The sequence below is a fragment of the Helobdella robusta genome (assembly GCF_000326865.2).
Source record: "Helobdella robusta unplaced genomic scaffold HELROscaffold_1, whole genome shotgun sequence".
In the NCBI taxonomy this organism is placed as follows: Eukaryota; Metazoa; Annelida; class Clitellata; order Rhynchobdellida; family Glossiphoniidae; genus Helobdella; species Helobdella robusta.
The window spans coordinates 3,064,647-3,084,795 of NW_008703570.1; the positions used below are offsets into that span (position 1 = coordinate 3,064,647).

The following is a 20,149-nucleotide window of genomic DNA, read 5'->3' on the forward strand; positions in this document are numbered from 1 at the left end:
TACTCTTGAGGATAGAGTTTTGCTTTTATCTCTTGAACTAGAGCTAATATGTAATTTTTAATGTCATTTTCGGATTCAGCAGGTGGAAATACATAAGAAACAACTAATTTTGGTTCAGATACAAAAACACTGTTGGGCAGTGAGTGGGAGACTTCAACTTTCCAACCATTGATTGTAAGTATTGTTTAATTATTGGTTCAAGCAAGTCCATTTTAGACAAGATTTTTAATTTAATTATGGATTATTTTCGTTTTCAGATGGTGGACATGCCTACAAGGTGTCGTGGGTTGCACAAAAGCTCTTTGTTAGATTTGTTGTTTGTAGAGGATAGAAATTTAATGAAAAGTTTATCATATAGTTCTCCATTTGGTAAGGGTGATCATTGTGGTTTGAATTTGGTAATGGGTGTAAATTTGTATGATTTCAGGTGTGGCTTAAAAAACAGGCTTGATTTTATTAGAGGTAATTACAAATTGATAAATGATTACTTGCTGTCTGAATTGGATGTTAAAAAATGTATGACTGTTGTTGTTAAGAATGATAATGATGTTAGTGAATTATGGTGTTATTTTTTGAATGTGATTAATGAGGCAACAAATAGGTTTATTCCAATTGTTAACTTGAGATTTTTTAAGAATAGTAATCAAATTAAGTTACCAAGGGATGTTTTAAATCTGATCAGAAATAGGAACAAATTATAGAAGAATTTTATAAAACATAGGAATAAGCAAATTTTAACTGAGTACAAGCATTTGAGAAATCAAATTAAAAGAACTGTTGTAAAATTAAGAGAGCAAGATACACTACGTTTAGCTAAGTTGGTTAAATCAAATCCAAAGGTTTTCTGGCAACAGATTAACAAATCAAGAAAAAATAAAATTACTTTGGATGATTTAATTGATGATAAGAAGACCATTATAATGGATGACCATTGTAAAGCTAAGAATTTTGCTTACTTTTTCAAAAATGTTTATGTTCAGGATAGCAGTTTGCATAATCAACAAAAAATAAATTTAACAGAATACAATAATCATGCTATGATGGATAACTTGATTGTTGAAAGGTGAAGTTGAAAGAAAAGTTGATGGGTTGAATAAATATAAATCAGCAGGACCCGATAACTTATTCCCAACTGTTTTGAAAGAATGTAAACATTCAGTTTCTGATTATTTGTGCAAATTATTTAATTTGTCTTTAGGTAGTGGAAAAATTCCGGAATATTGGAAACACAGCATTATTGTTCCTATTTTTAAAAAAGGGATAGACGTTTGGTTGAGAATTATAGACCAGTTGCTCTAAGCTGTGGTTGTTGCAAACTTTTGAGTCCATTATTAAAGATCATCTATTGAGTTGCATTTATAAAAACAATTTACTAGATTATAGGCAATAGGGTTTTGTAAAGGGGAAATCAACAACTCTCCAGTTGTTGAAATTGATGGATTGTTGGACTGGTGCAGTTGATAATTGTTTGGATGTTGACGTTGTTTACACAGACTTTACTAAAGCTTTTGATAGAGTGTCACATGTGTTATTGATTAATAAGTTGGTGGTTATGGTGTGAATGATTGTTTGGTTGAATGGATTAAGGAGTGTTTCTTTGGTAGAACTTCTAGTGTGAGAGTGAATAATTGTTTGTCTAAAAGGTTTGAAGTTAGTAGTGGAGTGCCTCAAGGAAGTGTGTTAGGTCCGGCTTTGTTTATTGAGTATGTGAATGACATGTTTGATATTGTGAAAGATAGTTCTGTTCAAATGTATTTGTATGCTGATGATGCTAAAATGAGTTGTATCGACATCACCATCGGATACACACGTCGAGGTTGTACGATTAAACGGCAAGAAACATATCCCAAGTCGAAGACCCAACGAGAAGAAGTTCTAATTCCTGTATTCCAGTTTGTTCATTGACATTTTACATTATTATTGAGTTCATTAGTTCAATTCTTTTTCATTTACTTCCGTCAATTAATAAAATTGTTATCGAATATTTTTCTTTACGCGTTCGTGTGTTACTCAGTAAAATCATATAATTCGAAAAAGCCCAGTGCCACACAGGACTGGTCGAACTCACGATAAAAATATACACAAAAATTATTGTCGGACCATAAAAAAAAATTCCCTGAGAAAGATAGAGGAGGAGATTACCTACCTCACACCACCAGTTGTTTTAATTGTTTTCAGTTATAAATTTCCGACAATTAGCGCCCAACGTGGGGCTTTGTCATCATTTGGAAATTCTCATCATTAAAATCTCCGACAATATATATGTATATATATATATATATGATATATGTATATATATATATATATATATATATATATATATATATATATATATATATATATATTCATTTTTAAGTGCCCTTTTGGGATAACAACTTAAAAGGTATAAATAAATACTAATACTGATATACAGCTCGTAGGGATAAATATTTATGACTCGTAGGGATAAATATTTACAAGTGAAGAAGGTTTATAATATATTAACAATCTTTCAATAAATAAACATTTAAATTAAGTTAAAATATAAAAAATCGTTAAATTATCACAGATCAGCAGTAAAGCACATTTGTTGAAATTAATTTTTGCGTTTAATTATGTTGACAAAATAAATGTTATGAGATGTTTTCGCAAGCATTATCTTCGTTAGTTGTTGGAAAGTACAGAATTTGATGAGTCGTGTTCGTACACGGTCAAGAATGGAATATTCGAAGAATAATCTGAAAAATTGTTGTCCCGTTCGTTTGTTTCGTTGATGCAAGATGGCGAATTGTTTAGAGCTTCAGCTTGATTTTTTTCTTGATCGTGGTTATGCTGGAATATATCATTTCAAAAATAAAAAATTTACCTAATCAAGTTAATTTACAAAAGCAAAAATGATTTACAGAACATTAACATTATTTTAAATACGAATTGAACTCTTAATAAGAAAAGTAGTGTCTTCCACCCAAAATGCAAAGTATATACAATTTATCTTCTGCTCGACCCATTCCCGATACTTTGTTATAATGTTTTCTTTCTCTTATTAACACATTAAACGAGTGCTGGGAAATTTTTTAGCATATAGCCATTAATTGATTATCATCGTCAGTGCTATAGTTTCATAAATTCAGATATATATATATATATATATATATATATACACGAATATTTATATGGCGCTAATTAAATAGTTTTTCAAAAGCGCTTACAAATAAAATAATATACAAAATAGTCGAAGACAAACGTTCATCAAACAAATAAATCAAACATTAAATAAACATTAGATCAGTAAAAAATAAACATCAATGATTGACACTACAGCGAAAATAAACATGTTTTCAACATCTTCTTAAATTTCTCAACACCCAGAGCAGGGTCTCGCAGGTCTTTGGGAAGACCGTTCCAGACTCTAGGACCAAACACGGCAAAGCTTCTAGCTCCAAGTTTCGTTTGAGCCAACAGCACCGACAGATAGTTTAAATCGTGTCCGAACGCAGACTGGGGAAGATGATGCTTACGACTGACATTTGTTCTTCAAATACTCTGGTGCGCAATTATTCAATTTTTGTTTTTTTTTAATTGAATGTTAATAATTCTAGTCATTATTATTGTTGTATTGATTGTCATTACTATTATTAACGCTATTGTCGTTATTAATACTATTTATGTTATCATCACTATCATCATTACTATTGTTCATATTGTTGTTGTTGATGTTGTTGTTGATATGGTTGCTGTTGTAATTTATTAAGCATTAAAAACTGCAAACATTTAATTTGTTGAAATCATGTCTGGGATTGAAGTAGTCCGATCAAATTTAAATTGCTCTAAAAGTTTGATGATATTATTATTATTGATGATTCATCAGTGTGTATGTAATCTTTTCAATAATCATTTTTCATCTTTATGTAATATAAATTTTTCATTTAATACATCACGTTCAGAATTATAATAGATGTATGAATCCTTATCCTTTATTTTGTTTGACAGTGCTATTTGATCGTGACCAGTTCTGGTCATGATCAAACTTCTGATTCTTTACTCAAGAAAACTGTCATTGTGGTTCGCTCTAGTGTGCCGCAGGGATCTGTTTTGGGTCCTTTATTGTTTCTGCTTTATACATCTGATGTGCTGAAGATAATTGATTCCTATGATTTTAAAAGCCATGCATATGCAGACGACATTCAAATTATTAAAATAGTTCATATCTTTTCATTCTTGCTATTTTGTTATTAATATATTAGATATCATTATAATTTGATAGCGTTTGTGAAAACTGCTATAACGAACGCTATATTAAGTTTTCTCTTAGTAATATATATATATATATATATATATATATATATATATATATATATATATATATATATATATATAACATTTAATTTGAATAATTTAGTTCTAACTATTTTTAAATTAGTTGCACCTAATATGTTTGTGACAATTCTATCGACAAAGTATATTAAAAATGAAAAATATCTGGCGTTAAAGTGGTTTTAAGTTTAAGGATTTATAAACTACGTATTATTGATCACCTAAATTGTTGAAAGTTTGAAATAATTCAAAATTTCAAAGCTTCTACAAGCTAGGTTTGGGGGCCGCAAATTTTTTTTCCGCTTAGGGCCTCCGTTTGACTTGATCCGTCACTGCGTACTACCGCTATTCAAATAACTCATTTTGAAAAAAGAAGGTTTTCTGTATCCTCAGCCAAAATGTGGAACGACCTACCCGTCGAACTGATGAGTAACATCAAGATTAGTTGTGATGAAATTAAGAAGCGTCTTAAACACAACTTATTCAACAACCTGGAGTCTAGACAGCACTTCATAGGATGGCTCACAAGAAGGGCTATATGTAAATCAGCGATACAGTGAAATACAATCAAATTCATTTGTTCTTAATAACAACAACTCAACATTCGCATTTCATTTTAATTTGAATCATTATCATTTTGAAGAAATTTATTACTATTGATTCCTTTATCATAAATAATATTTTGCAGCGTTGAAAAATTCAAAAACCCACTTGGTGAAACTTTCGTTTGTGTATTTTCAATTTATCACTGCGAGCAAATCTTTCGCCACATTCGTGACACCTGTGATGTTTGGCGCCTGTGTGGAGACAGAGGTGTCGGTCCCTGTTTGCTCTCTGAGCAAATGTTTTGTTGCAATGCATACAGGCATTGCGTTTATGGAACGATATGCAGTGGTTTTCCAGTTCTTGAAAATTTAAAAAGTTTTGGAAACAAACACTACATATCTTGGTTTCTGTGTGAACGTTGAATTTGAAATGAGTTTGTGGTAAAGTTTTTGACATATCAATCTTATTTTTCTGCGTTATTGAATCCGTCAAAGTTTTTTTTATTTTAGAGTTATTAAAAACAATATTAGCACTGTCGATTAAACCGTCATAGCTCTTGCCATAATATTTTACAATAGGCTTCTTATGTTTCGATATTTTTGAATCAACATAATTTTGGATGGCGAGGTTGAGTGATTGGCGTGCATGTGTATAGGTTTTGTTTTTACCCTCTTCCAGCATTTTGCCTTTAAAATTTTTAAAACCAGATATAATATGTTGGTAGATAGGTATCAAGAGTTCTGTTGATGATGGTTGGTTGCGTTCTTTAATATCATTTAAAAAACTTTCCTTTGAACTACCAGATTTATGAATGATTTTTGATGATTTTACCTTTATATTACATGGAGTGATGCCATTGTTGAACAACTTTTTCTTTAATGGCTCGCAAAACTGATCAATTTTGACGGCATTATTTTTCTTTAGTTCAAATGCTTGTTGGCTGTAAGCCACTTCTTTTTCAAAAAATTCTGATTTCTTTCTATCATTGTTAATCCTGAAATTTTTCATTTTTTCATGCGAATTATTTTCACAAAACTCAGTTATACAACTAAAGTCATCTAAACTTTTGCCTAAAAATATGTTACTTTCAAAATTAGAAAAATGGTTTGATTGATGAGATGTCAAGTGATCTTTGCGAGTGAACGATTTATTGCATTTTGAACAATGGTAAGGTTTAAAGCCAGTATGCAATCGCAAATGTCTATCCAAGTTAGATTTAGACATAAATGATTTGAAGCAAATTTTGCACGAGTATAAACTATATGTTTGATCACTGCGTTTTTCCAAATTATCATTAAGAACCATGCTACCATTATCAGCATTTTCAACGCAAGTATGTTTCAAATTTTTACAAAAATCTTCATCAGTGGAACCGTCAATTGTATTTTTATCCATACGTGCAATTGATGAATTTGAATTCTCATAGCATCGTAGTGATAGATCTGAGAGAGTATTCAAACAAATTTGTTCAGGTTCAGCTGATCGATGACATTTTAAAATTATGCCAGTTCGGTCTGAATAAAAGTCTTTCGGATCGTTTTTATCCTCTGATTGCAAATTCTTCTGAAATTTAATGACGAACGGCTTAACGTTGTTTTGCTGAGAAACACAAATAATTCCATCTATTGTAACATGACTTGTCTTGGACAAATTTGCATAACACAAGTCCGTAATAGTTTTTTGAATCAGTTCATCAAACTTCATTTTTAAATTTTGTAATGGTTTTAAACAATTATAGAAGTTGACACAGTTTGTGCATTCTCTGAAATTTACTCCAACATTTTGAGACCGCAAGTCGCAAGAATGAATTTATTTAGCAAGCAACAAACTTCAGTATAAATTCTAAAAATACCAAAACGTTAGAAAAACGTTATGTTGTCAACATAAATAAAGGTACCTCGATATATCAATAAACTTATTCTTATTTAATAAAAGTGTTCATATCGCTCTTCTTATTGAAAATTAAAAAATAGCATTGCTCAAGCCAGCAAGGCATTCAAACTTATGCATTTACTACCGATTAATGAATAATTTATTGAAGAAATTCATTCAACTGTAACCTACAGCCACCGACTCCACGCATCAGCCCAACAATCAAATCTGTTGGGTGAGGTGTTCAATGTCCGAATTACTGCTTTTTATTTTTCAATTTATCGTAATAGTATTTGGCAATAAATTTTTATCATAAATTACAATTTTTAATTTATTTAATTCAATTTATTTATTTCAATTTGTTTTAATTTATGCTACGAGCCAAAATAATGTAGACGTTGTTTTTTTGCATTATCGCTCTTTCCCGGTAGAAATGTCCGGCTTGAACATAACTCACGTAATTTTTGACGTTGACGGTGTTCTTTTGGACACCGAACACTTGTACACGGAAATGCTGCAATCATTTGCTTCTGAATTCAGAAAAACTTTTACAATTAACATCAAATTGAAACAGATGGGTCGGAGCAATGTGGAAGCTGCGCAGATTTTCATCAAAGAATTAGAAATTCCAATAACAACAGATGAGTATATTCAAAAAATGGCATGCTTGCAAAAAGAGTACTTTCCAAATGTCAAGCTTATTCCTGGTGTCGAGAGAATTGTTGAACACCTGCACAAAAACAACATCCCAATGGCCATCGCAACAGGATCTTGTCAAGAATCCTTTGACACTAAAACCTCTAAACATAAAAACTTTTTCAATAAGTACTTTAGCCATGTTGTGTTAGGATCAGACCCTGATTTATTGTATGGGAAGCCAGCACCAGACATTTATATAAAAGCTGCAAAAATGTTTGTTAAACCTCCTAAAAATCCAGAAAATGTGTTGATTTTTGAAGATGCCATTAATGGAGTTCAAGCAGGAGTTGCAGCTAATATGAACGTTGTTTGGATTCCTGATCTTGCTATAACACCGGCTGATAAAATAGATATTAAGCAGGGTTCAATCTTTCAGTTAAATTCGTTAAATGATTTCAAGCCAGAATTGTTTGGTTTACCTGTCTATTAAATAAATTATTTATTGTAACAATCTCTTTGATATACCTTTTTAATAAATAACTGATATAATTATGGGATAAATAATAAATAACTGATATAATTATGGGATCTTTGAATTTAAAAAAAAAGCATCTGTTTGATTTTTTAAATTTTTTTAAAAGGGCCCAGTTGATAAACTTAACTTTTACTTACTAAAAATGTTGAAGATAATATCTTTTATTCAGAAAAGTTTTGACCCACAATTGATTGTATTCTTGCTGTTACAAGCTAGGCTCTGAAGAAACTATGGCATTAGTGTCACATTCATTTTATTCATAGATAATCATGAAGTGGTAAAAAAATATTGACATCTTGGTTTTTTACAAGTTCAAAAGCTGCAGTTTAATTTATGCTATAAAATTCTCTTTGAACTCACTTTAAAATTTAAAATACTATTTTAAAATAGGCTTTTTTCTCATTTGTAAATTTAAAAAAATTTAAATGATTAAGAAAATTTGATATTTCATGGCGGGTTAATTTTGTCTTCAACACACAATGTAAAGATTTTTTGAATATTTGGTAGCATACTAACTGACATACTCATCGTCTTGAAAATTGTGTAATGGTTAAATGTTTATCTTCTCTATGTTCATTTTTTGAATGATTATTTTCCACTTTTTAAGGATTGTTTGATCGCACCACTGAACTATCCCACTGAATCAGTGGTATGCACACATCGCTGAACTCATTATTACTCAAAATATGTATTGCTACTTTGCTCGTTTCGGTTTTTCTTTTTCTGGATCTAGATTCATCAACCTTTGATGCTTTCATCTTAATCTTTTTTAAAATCTTTTGGAATCTACAGAAAAATTTATTTATAAAAAAGCTATCCATAGGGCTCTGCACAATTGACATTATTATTATTATTGCATTGTCTGGTGTATTTGTTGGTGCTGCAAAATTGCCTGGGTTTGCCAGTGATCACAGTTCTTAGGGTTGATCTTAAAACGTACCTTTTCAAGTTCGTCGAGGAGCGTTGTTGAAACTGGAAGATTTTTTATGATTGATTTATTGAATAGCCTGATTAAAACTAAATAGTGTCTGTTGAGATATTTTATTTTATTAAGAAGTGCTATTGAAATGATATAATAAGAATAGACCAAATGTAAGGAAGTCTAAAGGCCGGTTAGGTAGTAAAAGGAGGCATAACTCCAAACAAGGCAATAAATAGGCTTGTAGTACAGAAATAGGCATTAATGGAAAAAATTCAACACCCTGTTTATAAGTAATCGAAAAATTGGGAATCAAAAAAAAACTTGGCCGCCCGAAGTAGGGCGGTTTGCCTTATGTGGTTGGAAGACCACCATGGATTCTTTCGTCCCTTGCAAAGGGGAGTCTAACCTTCTCTCCTTTTCTTACACCACAGGTTGGAAATCGTTGCAGTTATTTATAAATACAGTTTTTATCGGTATACAAACCGGGGTGTTTTAAAAATTAAATTTTGATTGTTTTTTAATGCATTTTTAATTGTCAATTACTTGAATTTATTATTACAATTAAATTTAATCATATGTTGTCTAAAAAGCAGCATTTAACATTAAATTGTTTTGAAAATATTTTTCTGGCGAACGAATTCTTTTGGAAATCAAAAAATTTAAATAGGTAATTTTAGATAATCGAATTTGAACAGATTATTTGTTTATTACTACAAACATTTAAATCTTATTGAAATTATTTAGTATTTAAAAAATTGTGTGTTCATAATAAAAACGTTTGAAAATAATTGCTGTTTTTTGGGTTCTCTGTAAATTAATGGTCTTTGTTTTATTTAACTATTTCCGATTCCGTTTGTTTCTCTATTTAGTTGCTGGATGTCGTGCATTGATGTAGTTTGCCGCATGTTTCATACATTTTTTGTTAGCAAATTTATTAGAATTACAAGGCCAAATGTCGAACAGAATTTATATTGGAAGAATAAGCAGTAGAACCAGCGAAAGAGACATTGAAAAATTTTTCAAGGGTTTCGGCAGAATTCGCTTCATGTCATTGAAAAATGGCTATGGCTTCGTGGTCGGTTTGTTTTTCAATACTTTCTCCTTATTTAAATTTTAAGTTATTCAATTTTAGTATTTTATATTATATCGTGATGCTTAATATTTCGCGTACAGTACTTTTGTATTGCCAAAAAGAAGCCAAGCTTTTAATTTTTATTTATCCTGCTACATATTTTTTCAGCTACATGAGCTGGATGTGTTCAATTTATTAAATTTTATATATTATAGGAAGATTTACTGGGTCCGCATTAAATCAATACAATAATACCCGGATGTTATTTTATTATATTATCAGCAGTAAATATATTGCATAAATTGAAAATATGTTGAAAATTTACTAGGTCAAAGGTAAAATATTACAAAATGTTTTTTTACTTAGTCAATTCAATAGTATACTTGTATACTATACAGCATAAATTACTAGGTCTGCAGTAAATGTTGTGACCTCTGGTAATAGGTTGTGCCTGTAGGTTATGCATAGTCTGAAAAAAGAGAAAAAAATTGAATTTCTTTTTCAGCATTTGAAAAATTAAAGATGTATATAATTTATTATCACATGAAGTTTTCCATTTACATTATATTTATAGATAGTATATTATTGGGTAAATTTAAAGGTGAACATGTGTAGTGCTAAGGTTTTACCGATTGTTTTACAAAAAATGTCTCTGTTAGTCTTTAGTGGAAATGATTTTAGATTCATCTTGTAAAATGGTTTTCCAACCTTTGTATTTGTTACTGAACATGCTGTTGTAGCTGTATTAGCCATTGTTATGCAACGTTTCAGACGCAAATTTTTAACAAATTTTAACTAATACAGCTAAACCAACTTGTAGAAATATGAATGGATGGAATGTTTCTTGATGACTGAGGTTTGAAGTTATTACAAGTGGAACAAACTGTTTTACAATACATTTCAAAATGAAGACCAAAACCAGAAAATTTAACAAAAGTAAAATAGAAATGAAAAAATTTATACGAAAACTCGGCTATGATGTGTAAATTTAAAATTATGCATTTGTTTTCATTCATACAAGGTTTAGAATTTCATGTGCTTAAAGTTGTTAGTCGTTTATATTGATCATTAGAGTTAATTTTTTTTATAAAGTTGAACATGATGTGAGATGATGCACTATCTTTCGGGTCATAAAAGTTGTGATGATAACTTCACTGATCACATTATCGTAGTATGTTTTGTTTTGTCTCTTATTTGTTGATATATTTTAAATCAGTTAGTCATTTAGTTTGTTGAAACAAATTGTAAAGATGTTTGTTCATAAATTTTGACTTCACTGATCACATTAAAATTACAATTTATATGTGCCTCTATTAATTTGAAAGATTAATATTATTTTTATTAATATCATCATTGTTACTGTAGGCACCATGTTCTTAGTGTTTTTTAATAGTATTTTTATATGGTCGGCGCAATGGTGTAATGGCTAAGGTGCCTGGCATTGTTGATGCAGTGTCCTGGTTCGAATGTAAAAAGATCCCCGCCTATCACATGCAAAAGTGTGTGATGAGTTGATTCACATGTATTTATGCACCGTGTGCTTGTCGTAATGATAATGCGCCTCAGCCACTTGCCATGGCGCTATACAACAATGACATTATTATTATGTAATACAAAGAACAAATAAATTCTTTAAATTTGTGAAATGATGCACCATCTTTCGGGTCATATCAATTATGATGATAACTTCACTGATCACATTAAAATTACAATTTATATGTGCCTCTATTAATTTAAAAATTAGATTAATATTATTTTTATTAATATCATCATTGTTACTGTAGGCACCATGTTCTCAGTGTTTTTTTAAATAATATTTTTTTATGTAATACAAAGAACAAATAAACTTTTTAAATTTGTGAAATGATGCACCATCTTTCGGGTCATATCAATTATGATGATAACTTCACTGATCACATTACCACATTACTTTTTTCTGCTCTGTTAATTTTCAAAATTAATGATGCACCAGGTGTCGAGTCAGATCACTTTTGATGATAACTTCGCTGATCTCGTTTATAATTTCTCATATTTTGTCTAAATTTTAATTTATTTTTTAACTGAAGGACCTAGAAGATGAGAGGGATGCTGATGATGCTGTATATGAATTACACGGAAAGGAATTGTTAGGTGAAAGGTAAGTAATCAATATTTAAGTATTAGTTTACATCTCTATGAGATTGGAAAATTCTTTTTGTAATTTGCTGCAGCATTCATGTGTTAAAACTAATGACAATAATGATGACAATTTCAGGGTCATAGTTGAACATGCTAAAGGTCCTGCAAGAAGGTCATCATTTGGCAGAAGTGCACCTCCACCACAGAGATTTCCAAGAGGACCGAGGCCAACCTGGCTAGACAAGTTAGTGTGTTTCAGTACTTATGTTGCTTAGACAAGCTTGTGCAATTTTTTTCCAAGTTGCTTGAATGCTTGCATTAATTTGCAGTTGTCATCCCAATTTATTTAATTATAATTTAATGTACAGCTTTGGTACTTTCATTGTTTATCAACTGAATTTGAGAAAAAATGTCTCAAATTTAAAGAATTGTAATGATAAATGTGTTAACAATTAGAATAAACTCTTAAAATAAATGTGTTAGTTTGAACTATACCAGAAAAGATTTATTTTGTATTGGGATGACCATCTAAACTGGGATCCTTTAGTTTAGGTGATCAGATTTTAAAAAAAATAACTAGATCAACTCAAACAAATTACTGCAGGTACGGTGCTCCTGTTAGGACAGGTTACAAATTGATAGTTGAAAACTTGTCGTCAAGAGTCAGCTGGCAGGTAACATTTTTTATTTTTAATTTCTAACCTACAAGCATGTGGTCATGAAATAATTCACATTCCTTATCATATTACATTGTGCGTTATAAATATTAAAAGCTGATGTCTTAGTCTAAGCACTGCTGCTGATGATGGTGATGATATCATATGAATAGCACATGCACTGTGGGAGATGAGAGTGACAGTTCATTCTTTCAGAAGTTGCAGATGATTGATTGATTTAAGAGCAGATTACTGTTTCATTCCTGCAGATGTGAAACACATTTCAATCATTAACCATTCCATTAAGGCTACCGGCTTATATATTAGTAGATGTATTTGATGTTCTTGTTATAATTTTCATTCTGGTCCTCAGGATCTTAAAGATTATATGAGGCAAGCTGGTGATGTAACTTTTGCTGATGCTCACAAGGGAGAGAAAAATGTTGGGTTGGTGAAATGAGTCATTACATTTACCATCGTGATTAAATTAATTTACATTTTTTTGTTATTTGTTTGTTTTCAATTTTGTGTAAACTGTTATACATTATTGTCGAATATAGTGTTGTTGAATTCGCGTCATATGCTGATATGAAAAAAGCTAAAGAAAAGTTGGATGGTACTGAAATCAATGGGAGAAAAATAAAACTGATAGAAGATGTCAACAATGCTCCCAGGTTAGCCAAGTCTTTGTGTATAGTGATGATAATGATAATAACCTTAGTACAATAAACTAAAAATGATTTTTATGCAGTCGATCAAGAAGTCGATCGAGGAGCAGGAGAAGATTTACAGACCGAAGTGAAAGCAGAGACCGCAGTTTGAGTGGTCGAAGGAACAGAAGAAATGAAAGAAGTGAAAGCAGAGACGATGAAAGAAGATGCAAAAGAAGTTACAGCAGAAAAAGTGATGATAATAGATCGAGAACTAGAAATGATTACGGTGCTAACGCTGACAGGGGAAGCAGTAGAAAAGAAAGTGAAGATGATGAGAGAAAAGGAAACGAACACACGGAAGAAGGAAGTGATAGCACAAAAAGAAAGCTCCGTGATGATACAAGGCGTTATGATAGCAGTGAAGAAGAATCTAGAAACAAATCAAGCAAAAGAAACAGAAGCTCTTCGAGGGAGAGTAGTCCAGTAAAAAAACGCGCCAAAAATAGATCCTATTCGCGAGACAGTGAATCTGATAATGAATAGAAACAATTTTTTATTTTTTTCAACGTTTGGTGTAAATATGTTTCTTTGAAATTTGCTAGAGTTCATGTAAATTTTAGAGCTTATTTTAAACCTCAAATAGTAAAAATAATTCAGGAATTGTGTGGATCGAGAAATTTTGGGAGGTTCGAGCATGGACATGCCATATTTCTACTATTAAAAATGTTCGTTCAACCGAAAACGGCTAATTACAACCGATAACAAATTTAAAAATATTCTAAATTTTCAAAACGTGAAATGCTAATAGCTTTGTCTTCTAGAATGTAATAAGGTTTGTTAAATGCTGTTGATATCCTGCCTGGTTTCCAACAAGGGTCTGTTGGGCCCGCTTTTTATGCTGTATACAGCTGATGTTTTAGATATAGTAAAAGTATTTAACATAAAAAGTTATGGCTGTGCTGATAACATTCAGGTGATTGCCGACGCCTAATTGTGAGTCGAATAATTTATTTGACAAGTTACGAAGTTTAAATGCTGTTGATGTGTGGATGGCTCAAAATGGAATAAAAATGAATCAGGATAAAACTCATTTCATACTAATTGGTACCTGGCAACGAGTTAACAACAACAAGACTGATCCATTGTTATCGCCTGGATATCAGTTTGTACACTGTCTGATTAAGGCACTGACCTGCAGCGGCAAATTTTGAGTCTACCGGTTTGAAAATATGGGTTAAATGGCACAAAGTTATTGAGTGGCTGCTAACGTGTTTTTGAAATCAAGTGCTGCACTAGAAAGTTTTTTTTAGAGCTGCATCGTTTATTACTTGGTACTGGCGCGTTTTATTGTTTTGGTGTGTGCAAAAACAGGGTTTAAAAACATTGCCTTTTGATGTGGGGATTAAAAATAACTTATACCTTCAAACGCATTTTAACCAAGGGAAATCGATAGGCTTTCATGGTCAATCCAGATCACGTGCTTTGGTAGGCGTAAAATATATATTTTTGAAAAACCCACGCAAACACGAAAAACATTGCAGGATATTAAATATAAACAAGCCAGGTCATGTGCGTGGATTGGGGGAGGCTTCAGTACTAATGTTTCTTGGTTCGCCTCTGCCGCCAAATAATTTAAATGCCTACATGTTCAAAGTTGTCTTGCTGATGCCAAGGCCGGTTTAAGCAACAGGTAAACGGGACAAATGTCTACGGCTTTCATGTCAAAAAATCATCTTTTTTGATGAATAAAAGGCGTTTGTAAGCAAGCGCCTTTATCGCGTTACATTAGCTTTCACAAAAATACTAATTCGGAAGCAACCGCTTTTCATAGTCGCATCACACAAAATAGTAATTGATATTAAACCATTCAATTTGGTAGTTTTTCAAACAATTCCCAAAAAAAGTGAAAACTTAAGAAGCAAAACTTGCTGTCGACATTTCCGGAGTAATAAAACATACATTGAGATGTTAAATACAAAAAAATGAAACTTTACAAATTTGGTTGATGCACAACAACAAACTAAGAAATTAAATATCTCTTAAATTATTCGGATCCAGATAACATTGATGCAGCTGCGGGTCTAGACAACGTTGACGGGGGAAGGCCAAAATGTTGTAAATGTAGAAACGCTTATGAAAAATGACGGGGAGTGCTGGCGGGGGACCAATAACTGACCAAATGTTCGCTATTGTGGCCAAAATTACGCTGGCGACCTTATTTTGCTAATCACGTCGCATTTGATTCATTTTTTACCTAACGGATCTTTTCTTGTCAAAAACTCGTTTTACTTTTAATCGAATCGAAACACTGCTCACAACTGGTGAACTGGTCCCTTATGATTCTACACCGCATCATTGATGTGATTAAGTTAAGCAATGAGATAAAATGAGCTGAAAAATTTACTCGAATCGCAAAAAGCAAATTTGCAAAACCCGAATTACTTGTGTTTATAAATAAAAAATAACAGAAGTTATCATTTGGCAGCTATTTTTGCGCCAGGACGATGAACTGTTTTTTGTGTTTACTTTGGAGTAAACTTATCCTGATTTTAACATGCTTATAGTCTTTTCTACGTGATCAAATTTATGATAAATATTGAAAATTGTTTGCATTTGGCGCTACTAAAAATTAAAAACTTTTTCAACAAATGTTTTTACAAGCTCACAAATACTTTTGTGAAGTTTTTTGGCGCGCGTTTATGAATAAATGTTTCATGTGAGTGTATTGGTTGGTTTGGCGCGTTGTTGTATAGAGTGGTCTGGTATGCATGTTGGTAAAACTTTGTATAAACTGGTTTTGTATGCATGCTGGTGGAATGTTTTGTGAATTGGTTTTATGGGAATAGTATGGCGCGAGTATAGTGAGTATATTAAGATGAATGGTTGCTCATGTGAATTAATATGTAAGTATTTTGGACAATTGTTTTAGTTTAGTTTAGGAGTTTTTAAGTTAGTTTTTGGGAATGTTTTTTAGTTAGTTTTTGGCAGAGAGTTTGGTGTAGTTTTTGGAGGTAGTTCGGATCCTGGCGTGTACGTGTTAGGTTTTGATCATTTTGGTAATTGGTGATATTGTTCTGCGGGTTTATTTTTCTGAATTTAGTTACTGTGTTCTGTTGCTGTTTTAATTTAGTTTATTTTTTAGTGTGGAACATTTGGAGAACATTTATTTTGCAGATTAAGTTTATTTTCTTTCTTGTTTGTAATAAATTTATTTCTTTTAGCTTTTGTTTGTCTTGTTCAACATATAACACATGTATGAAAAAGACTTGTCAGCGGTTAGTAAAACTGGATTGACCGACTGACAAGTAGGGCGCGAAAGCACTTCCGCCCGGCCCGTGTTTTCCGACCCGGAAATAAACGTTTTTGAGGAAGCGAGTCTCGGCCAAAAGCGAGACTGGCTAGGCTGATATTAGAACAGAGTAAAGACTCCGCCAAGCGGAAAAGGTTTACACTTTTATATGAGTAACAAAATTTTCACCAATATGGTTCTTAATAAATTTGAGCAAATATACTGTGTGATGTTATTTAATTTTTTTCAAAGTTTTCTAAAGGCATATAGTGCATATATAGTGCATATAAAGACGCAAAAGCACAAAAACTCAAATATTATTTTCGGGCAGATAGTTTTCAGTTCCCATCAAAATGTTTATCTACAAACAAAAATTGAATTGTTGATCTAATAATTTACAATATTATTTTTATCAGTGTTTCTTAAACAAATTTATAAATTTTTTTTTCAGAGGAAAATCTCTGAACATTGAAGAAGCAGTACTTCTCGAGATGTTGGCACTAACTACACTTCCTCTGCTAGTTGTTTTGAAAAGGTGTCCCCGTGTTGTCTCCTTAGGTTGCCCTATGCCAATGTTTGGATTGTGGGATATGAGGCTGGTTGTTAATATAAATGAAAGAATGTATACATGAATAAATAAATGATTGAATAAATGATTGGTTAAAACTACGAACCTTGGAAAATAACTGGAGTCTGCTCCTTTGATTGAAGGCACTCTTTGCAGTTTGGATTCGCTAGTTGTTCTGAAAAAATAAGTTTAATCTCGTTTACATTTGTTTGAAGTGCTCAGAATTGAATACATGGTAAACATTAAAAAGTTGAAACCTTTCTTTTATAGAAGAAGACCTGTAAATTTTTGTTGTTTTCTCGTTAGAAGAGGGCTTCCTGCATTTGCGGGCAAATTATAGATGAAATTAATTGATGATAATATTTACAACCTGTATAAAATATGTTGTAACAGTCAGCATTCACTTTCTTAAGTTTTTATGTCATGAGGATTTGTACAGCGCCTCAGCTGAGTTACTTTCAGAAAGTATTGTCCATGTCCATTTGTATTATTTGTTTATCATTTGTACTTATCATTTGTGGAATTGGACTTGCAGAATATATGGCCAAATGTAAGCAACTACTCTTTATCTGATTGGCGAACAATTCTTGATCACTCCGAATGAGTGCTTCGACTTGAAGTCATTGTACGATTTCTCGTACGCTCAAAAACTTTTCATCAAACAAATATCAAGTTTCAATTTAATCGAAATGACATTGAAAATAACTGCTGGATAATTAGGAATAAATAATTTAAATTGGTAAAACAATGAGATTTTTAGAAATTTGAAAGTTCATAAATTTGGACTAAATGCTAACAATCGGTATCAATTCATTGAATAGAAGATTTATGTATAAAACAGGCTTGAAAAATGTTTAGGCCATTTAAGATTAAGTTTAATAAGATTAGATTTATTTTTCATCTATTTAAAAATAAAATTTTTTATAAATTTTAAAGTTGTTGTAATTTAAAATAAAATTTGTTGTAATTTAAAATAAAATTGAATTTAAACTAGATTAATATGCTTGTGCATTGAAATAATATATAACTTTAATAGTCCTTAGCGGTGCAGTCAAATTTTTTTTTGTGGCATTTAAATTAAATGTTTGATTGATTGATTGGTTGGTTGGTTGGTTGATTGAATGATTGAATGAATGATCGATCGATCGATTGATTGATTGATTGATTGATTGATTGATTGATTGATTGATTGATTGATTGATTGATTGATTGATTGATTGATTGATTGATTGATTGATTGATTGATTGATTGACGAATTTCAGTTCATCATAATAATTATGCCAAACAGTATTTTTGTATCTGAACCAAAATTAGTTATTTCTTATATATTTCAACCTGCTGAATCCGAAAATGACATTAAAAATTACATATTAGCTCTAGTTCAAGAGATAATAGCAAAACTCTATCTTCAAGAGTATACATTTTTATTTTTTGGAAATTTTTTTTATTTTGCCTCTTGGCTATCTATAATGTATTATTTATAAAGGAACAAATGAAATAGAAAAAGAAAAAGAAACCTAACCTTCCACATCAAATGATTCTGATTTTGTGTCAACAGGTGATGCACCACACAGATTGAGTTAAACAGAATTAAGTGACTTCGTTCGAAATCTTGACTTATCACAGGAAAAGGCAGAACTTTTAGGGTCTAGATTAAAACAGTGGAATCTTCTCCAATCTGATGTCAAAGTTTCCTATTTCAGGAAACGGCAACAAAATCTTCTTCGTTTTTTAAGAAGAAAAATAACCTTGTTGTTGTTTTTGCCCTTCTTAGGAGCCGGACGAGGGTTCCAGGCGAAGCCTGATCCAGTTCGCCACCGCGACCGGGTTTCTCCACAGATCTATTGGATTGAGTACAGTGAGATTCTGTGGACAGCTGAACAGATGTGGCACATCGTCCGGATTTGTTTGGCAGAACGGACACTGTCTATTCTATTCTTGTAGCTGTTCAGTAGGATACTGTAGCCGGATCAGAGTTGAGCGAGAGTCCACCTGGTTGCTCTTGACAGGGTTTTCTCCGATTTGTCTATTTTAAGAGTTGTTGGTGACCACCCATTGAGCAGTACCGGTGCCTGGTACGACTCGGCGGCGGCGTTACTATGAAGAGTGTTGAATGCGGTCTTTAGAGATTTGTGTTGATGTTCGCCGGAAGCACCGCCTCGACCGTTGATGACCATCTTGAGATGAATGTGTTCTTCATATCTCGGTGAGGTCGTGGTTGAGTGGTAATGATATTTCACGAGTGGCTTGGTTTGTAACACTGTAGAAGGAATTGTGAGGATAGCAACTCGGAGTGCAGCTTCACTGTTAACATCTGGCATTCTGAATGTAAATGCTGCTCAGACGTGATTCCGTGGCAGTTTGTAACCAGTCGTAAAGCAGCATTCTGCGTGCGTTGTAGTCTATTGAGGCTTAAGTTAGACGTCAGAGGGGACCAGGCCGAGCAAGCATACTCAATCGTGGAACGCCCAATGGCTTTGTATGTCTGTAGGAGTGTTTCTTTTTCCTGGCCATATGTGGTGTCGTTGAGAGCCTTGAGAATATTGTTTTTGTTAGTGGCCTTGGCCGCTGCCATTTTGTGTTGTTGTGAGAACGACAGCATTGTGTCCAAGGTTAGTCCTAATATTTTCGGGTTGTGTTCCAGCGGTAAAAGCTGGTTGTTAATCTTAATTTGGGGATGGTAGTTATATTGCGATGTATGAGATGTGAAGAGTGAAACTGTTGATTTAGAAGTGAAAATTTCTAAATTTCTGCTATTGAAGAAATTATATAACTTCGGAAGGTAGCAATTGAGCCGGCGAGTCAAAATATCTGCATATGGACCAGTTGTGTAAATTTAGAAGTCGTCAGCATAGGAGATGATTTTGATGTCTTGAGGCGGAGCGGGTGATTTGGCTACATAGTAGTTAAAAAGAATAGGTGAAAGGACAAAGCCCTGGGGTACTCCCAAGCAAATGATGCGTTGTTTGGAAAGATGTTGCCGGA

At 32.2% G+C, this 20,149-nt stretch overlaps 3 protein-coding genes across 3 annotated transcripts; 2 read left to right on the forward strand and 1 right to left on the reverse strand.

The window, feature by feature from the left end:
* Nucleotides 1-4,992: 4,992 nt before the first annotated feature.
* Nucleotides 4,993-6,144, reverse strand: HELRODRAFT_62097 (hypothetical protein; the record flags this gene model as incomplete). The annotated part of the gene is made up of 2 exons (XM_009010666.1): nucleotides 4,993-5,246; nucleotides 5,925-6,144. 2 exons carry the CDS (start codon nucleotides 6,142-6,144, stop codon nucleotides 4,993-4,995), a joined length of 474 nt encoding a protein of 157 aa, XP_009008914.1.
* Nucleotides 6,145-7,144: 1,000 nt separating this feature from the next.
* Nucleotides 7,145-7,840, forward strand: HELRODRAFT_158659 (hypothetical protein; the record flags this gene model as incomplete). Its single annotated transcript, XM_009010667.1, has 1 exon — nucleotides 7,145-7,840. The coding sequence occupies one exon, from the start codon at nucleotides 7,145-7,147 to the stop codon at nucleotides 7,838-7,840; it is 696 nt and encodes a 231-aa protein (XP_009008915.1).
* Nucleotides 7,841-9,759: 1,919 nt separating this feature from the next.
* HELRODRAFT_62194 (hypothetical protein) lies at nucleotides 9,760-13,382 on the forward strand (the record flags this gene model as incomplete). Its single annotated transcript, XM_009010668.1, has 6 exons — nucleotides 9,760-9,882; nucleotides 11,946-12,016; nucleotides 12,134-12,241; nucleotides 12,602-12,671; nucleotides 13,027-13,100; nucleotides 13,214-13,382. The coding sequence occupies 6 exons, from the start codon at nucleotides 9,760-9,762 to the stop codon at nucleotides 13,380-13,382; spliced, it is 615 nt and encodes a 204-aa protein (XP_009008916.1).
* Between the last annotated feature and the right edge of the window lie 6,767 nt (nucleotides 13,383-20,149).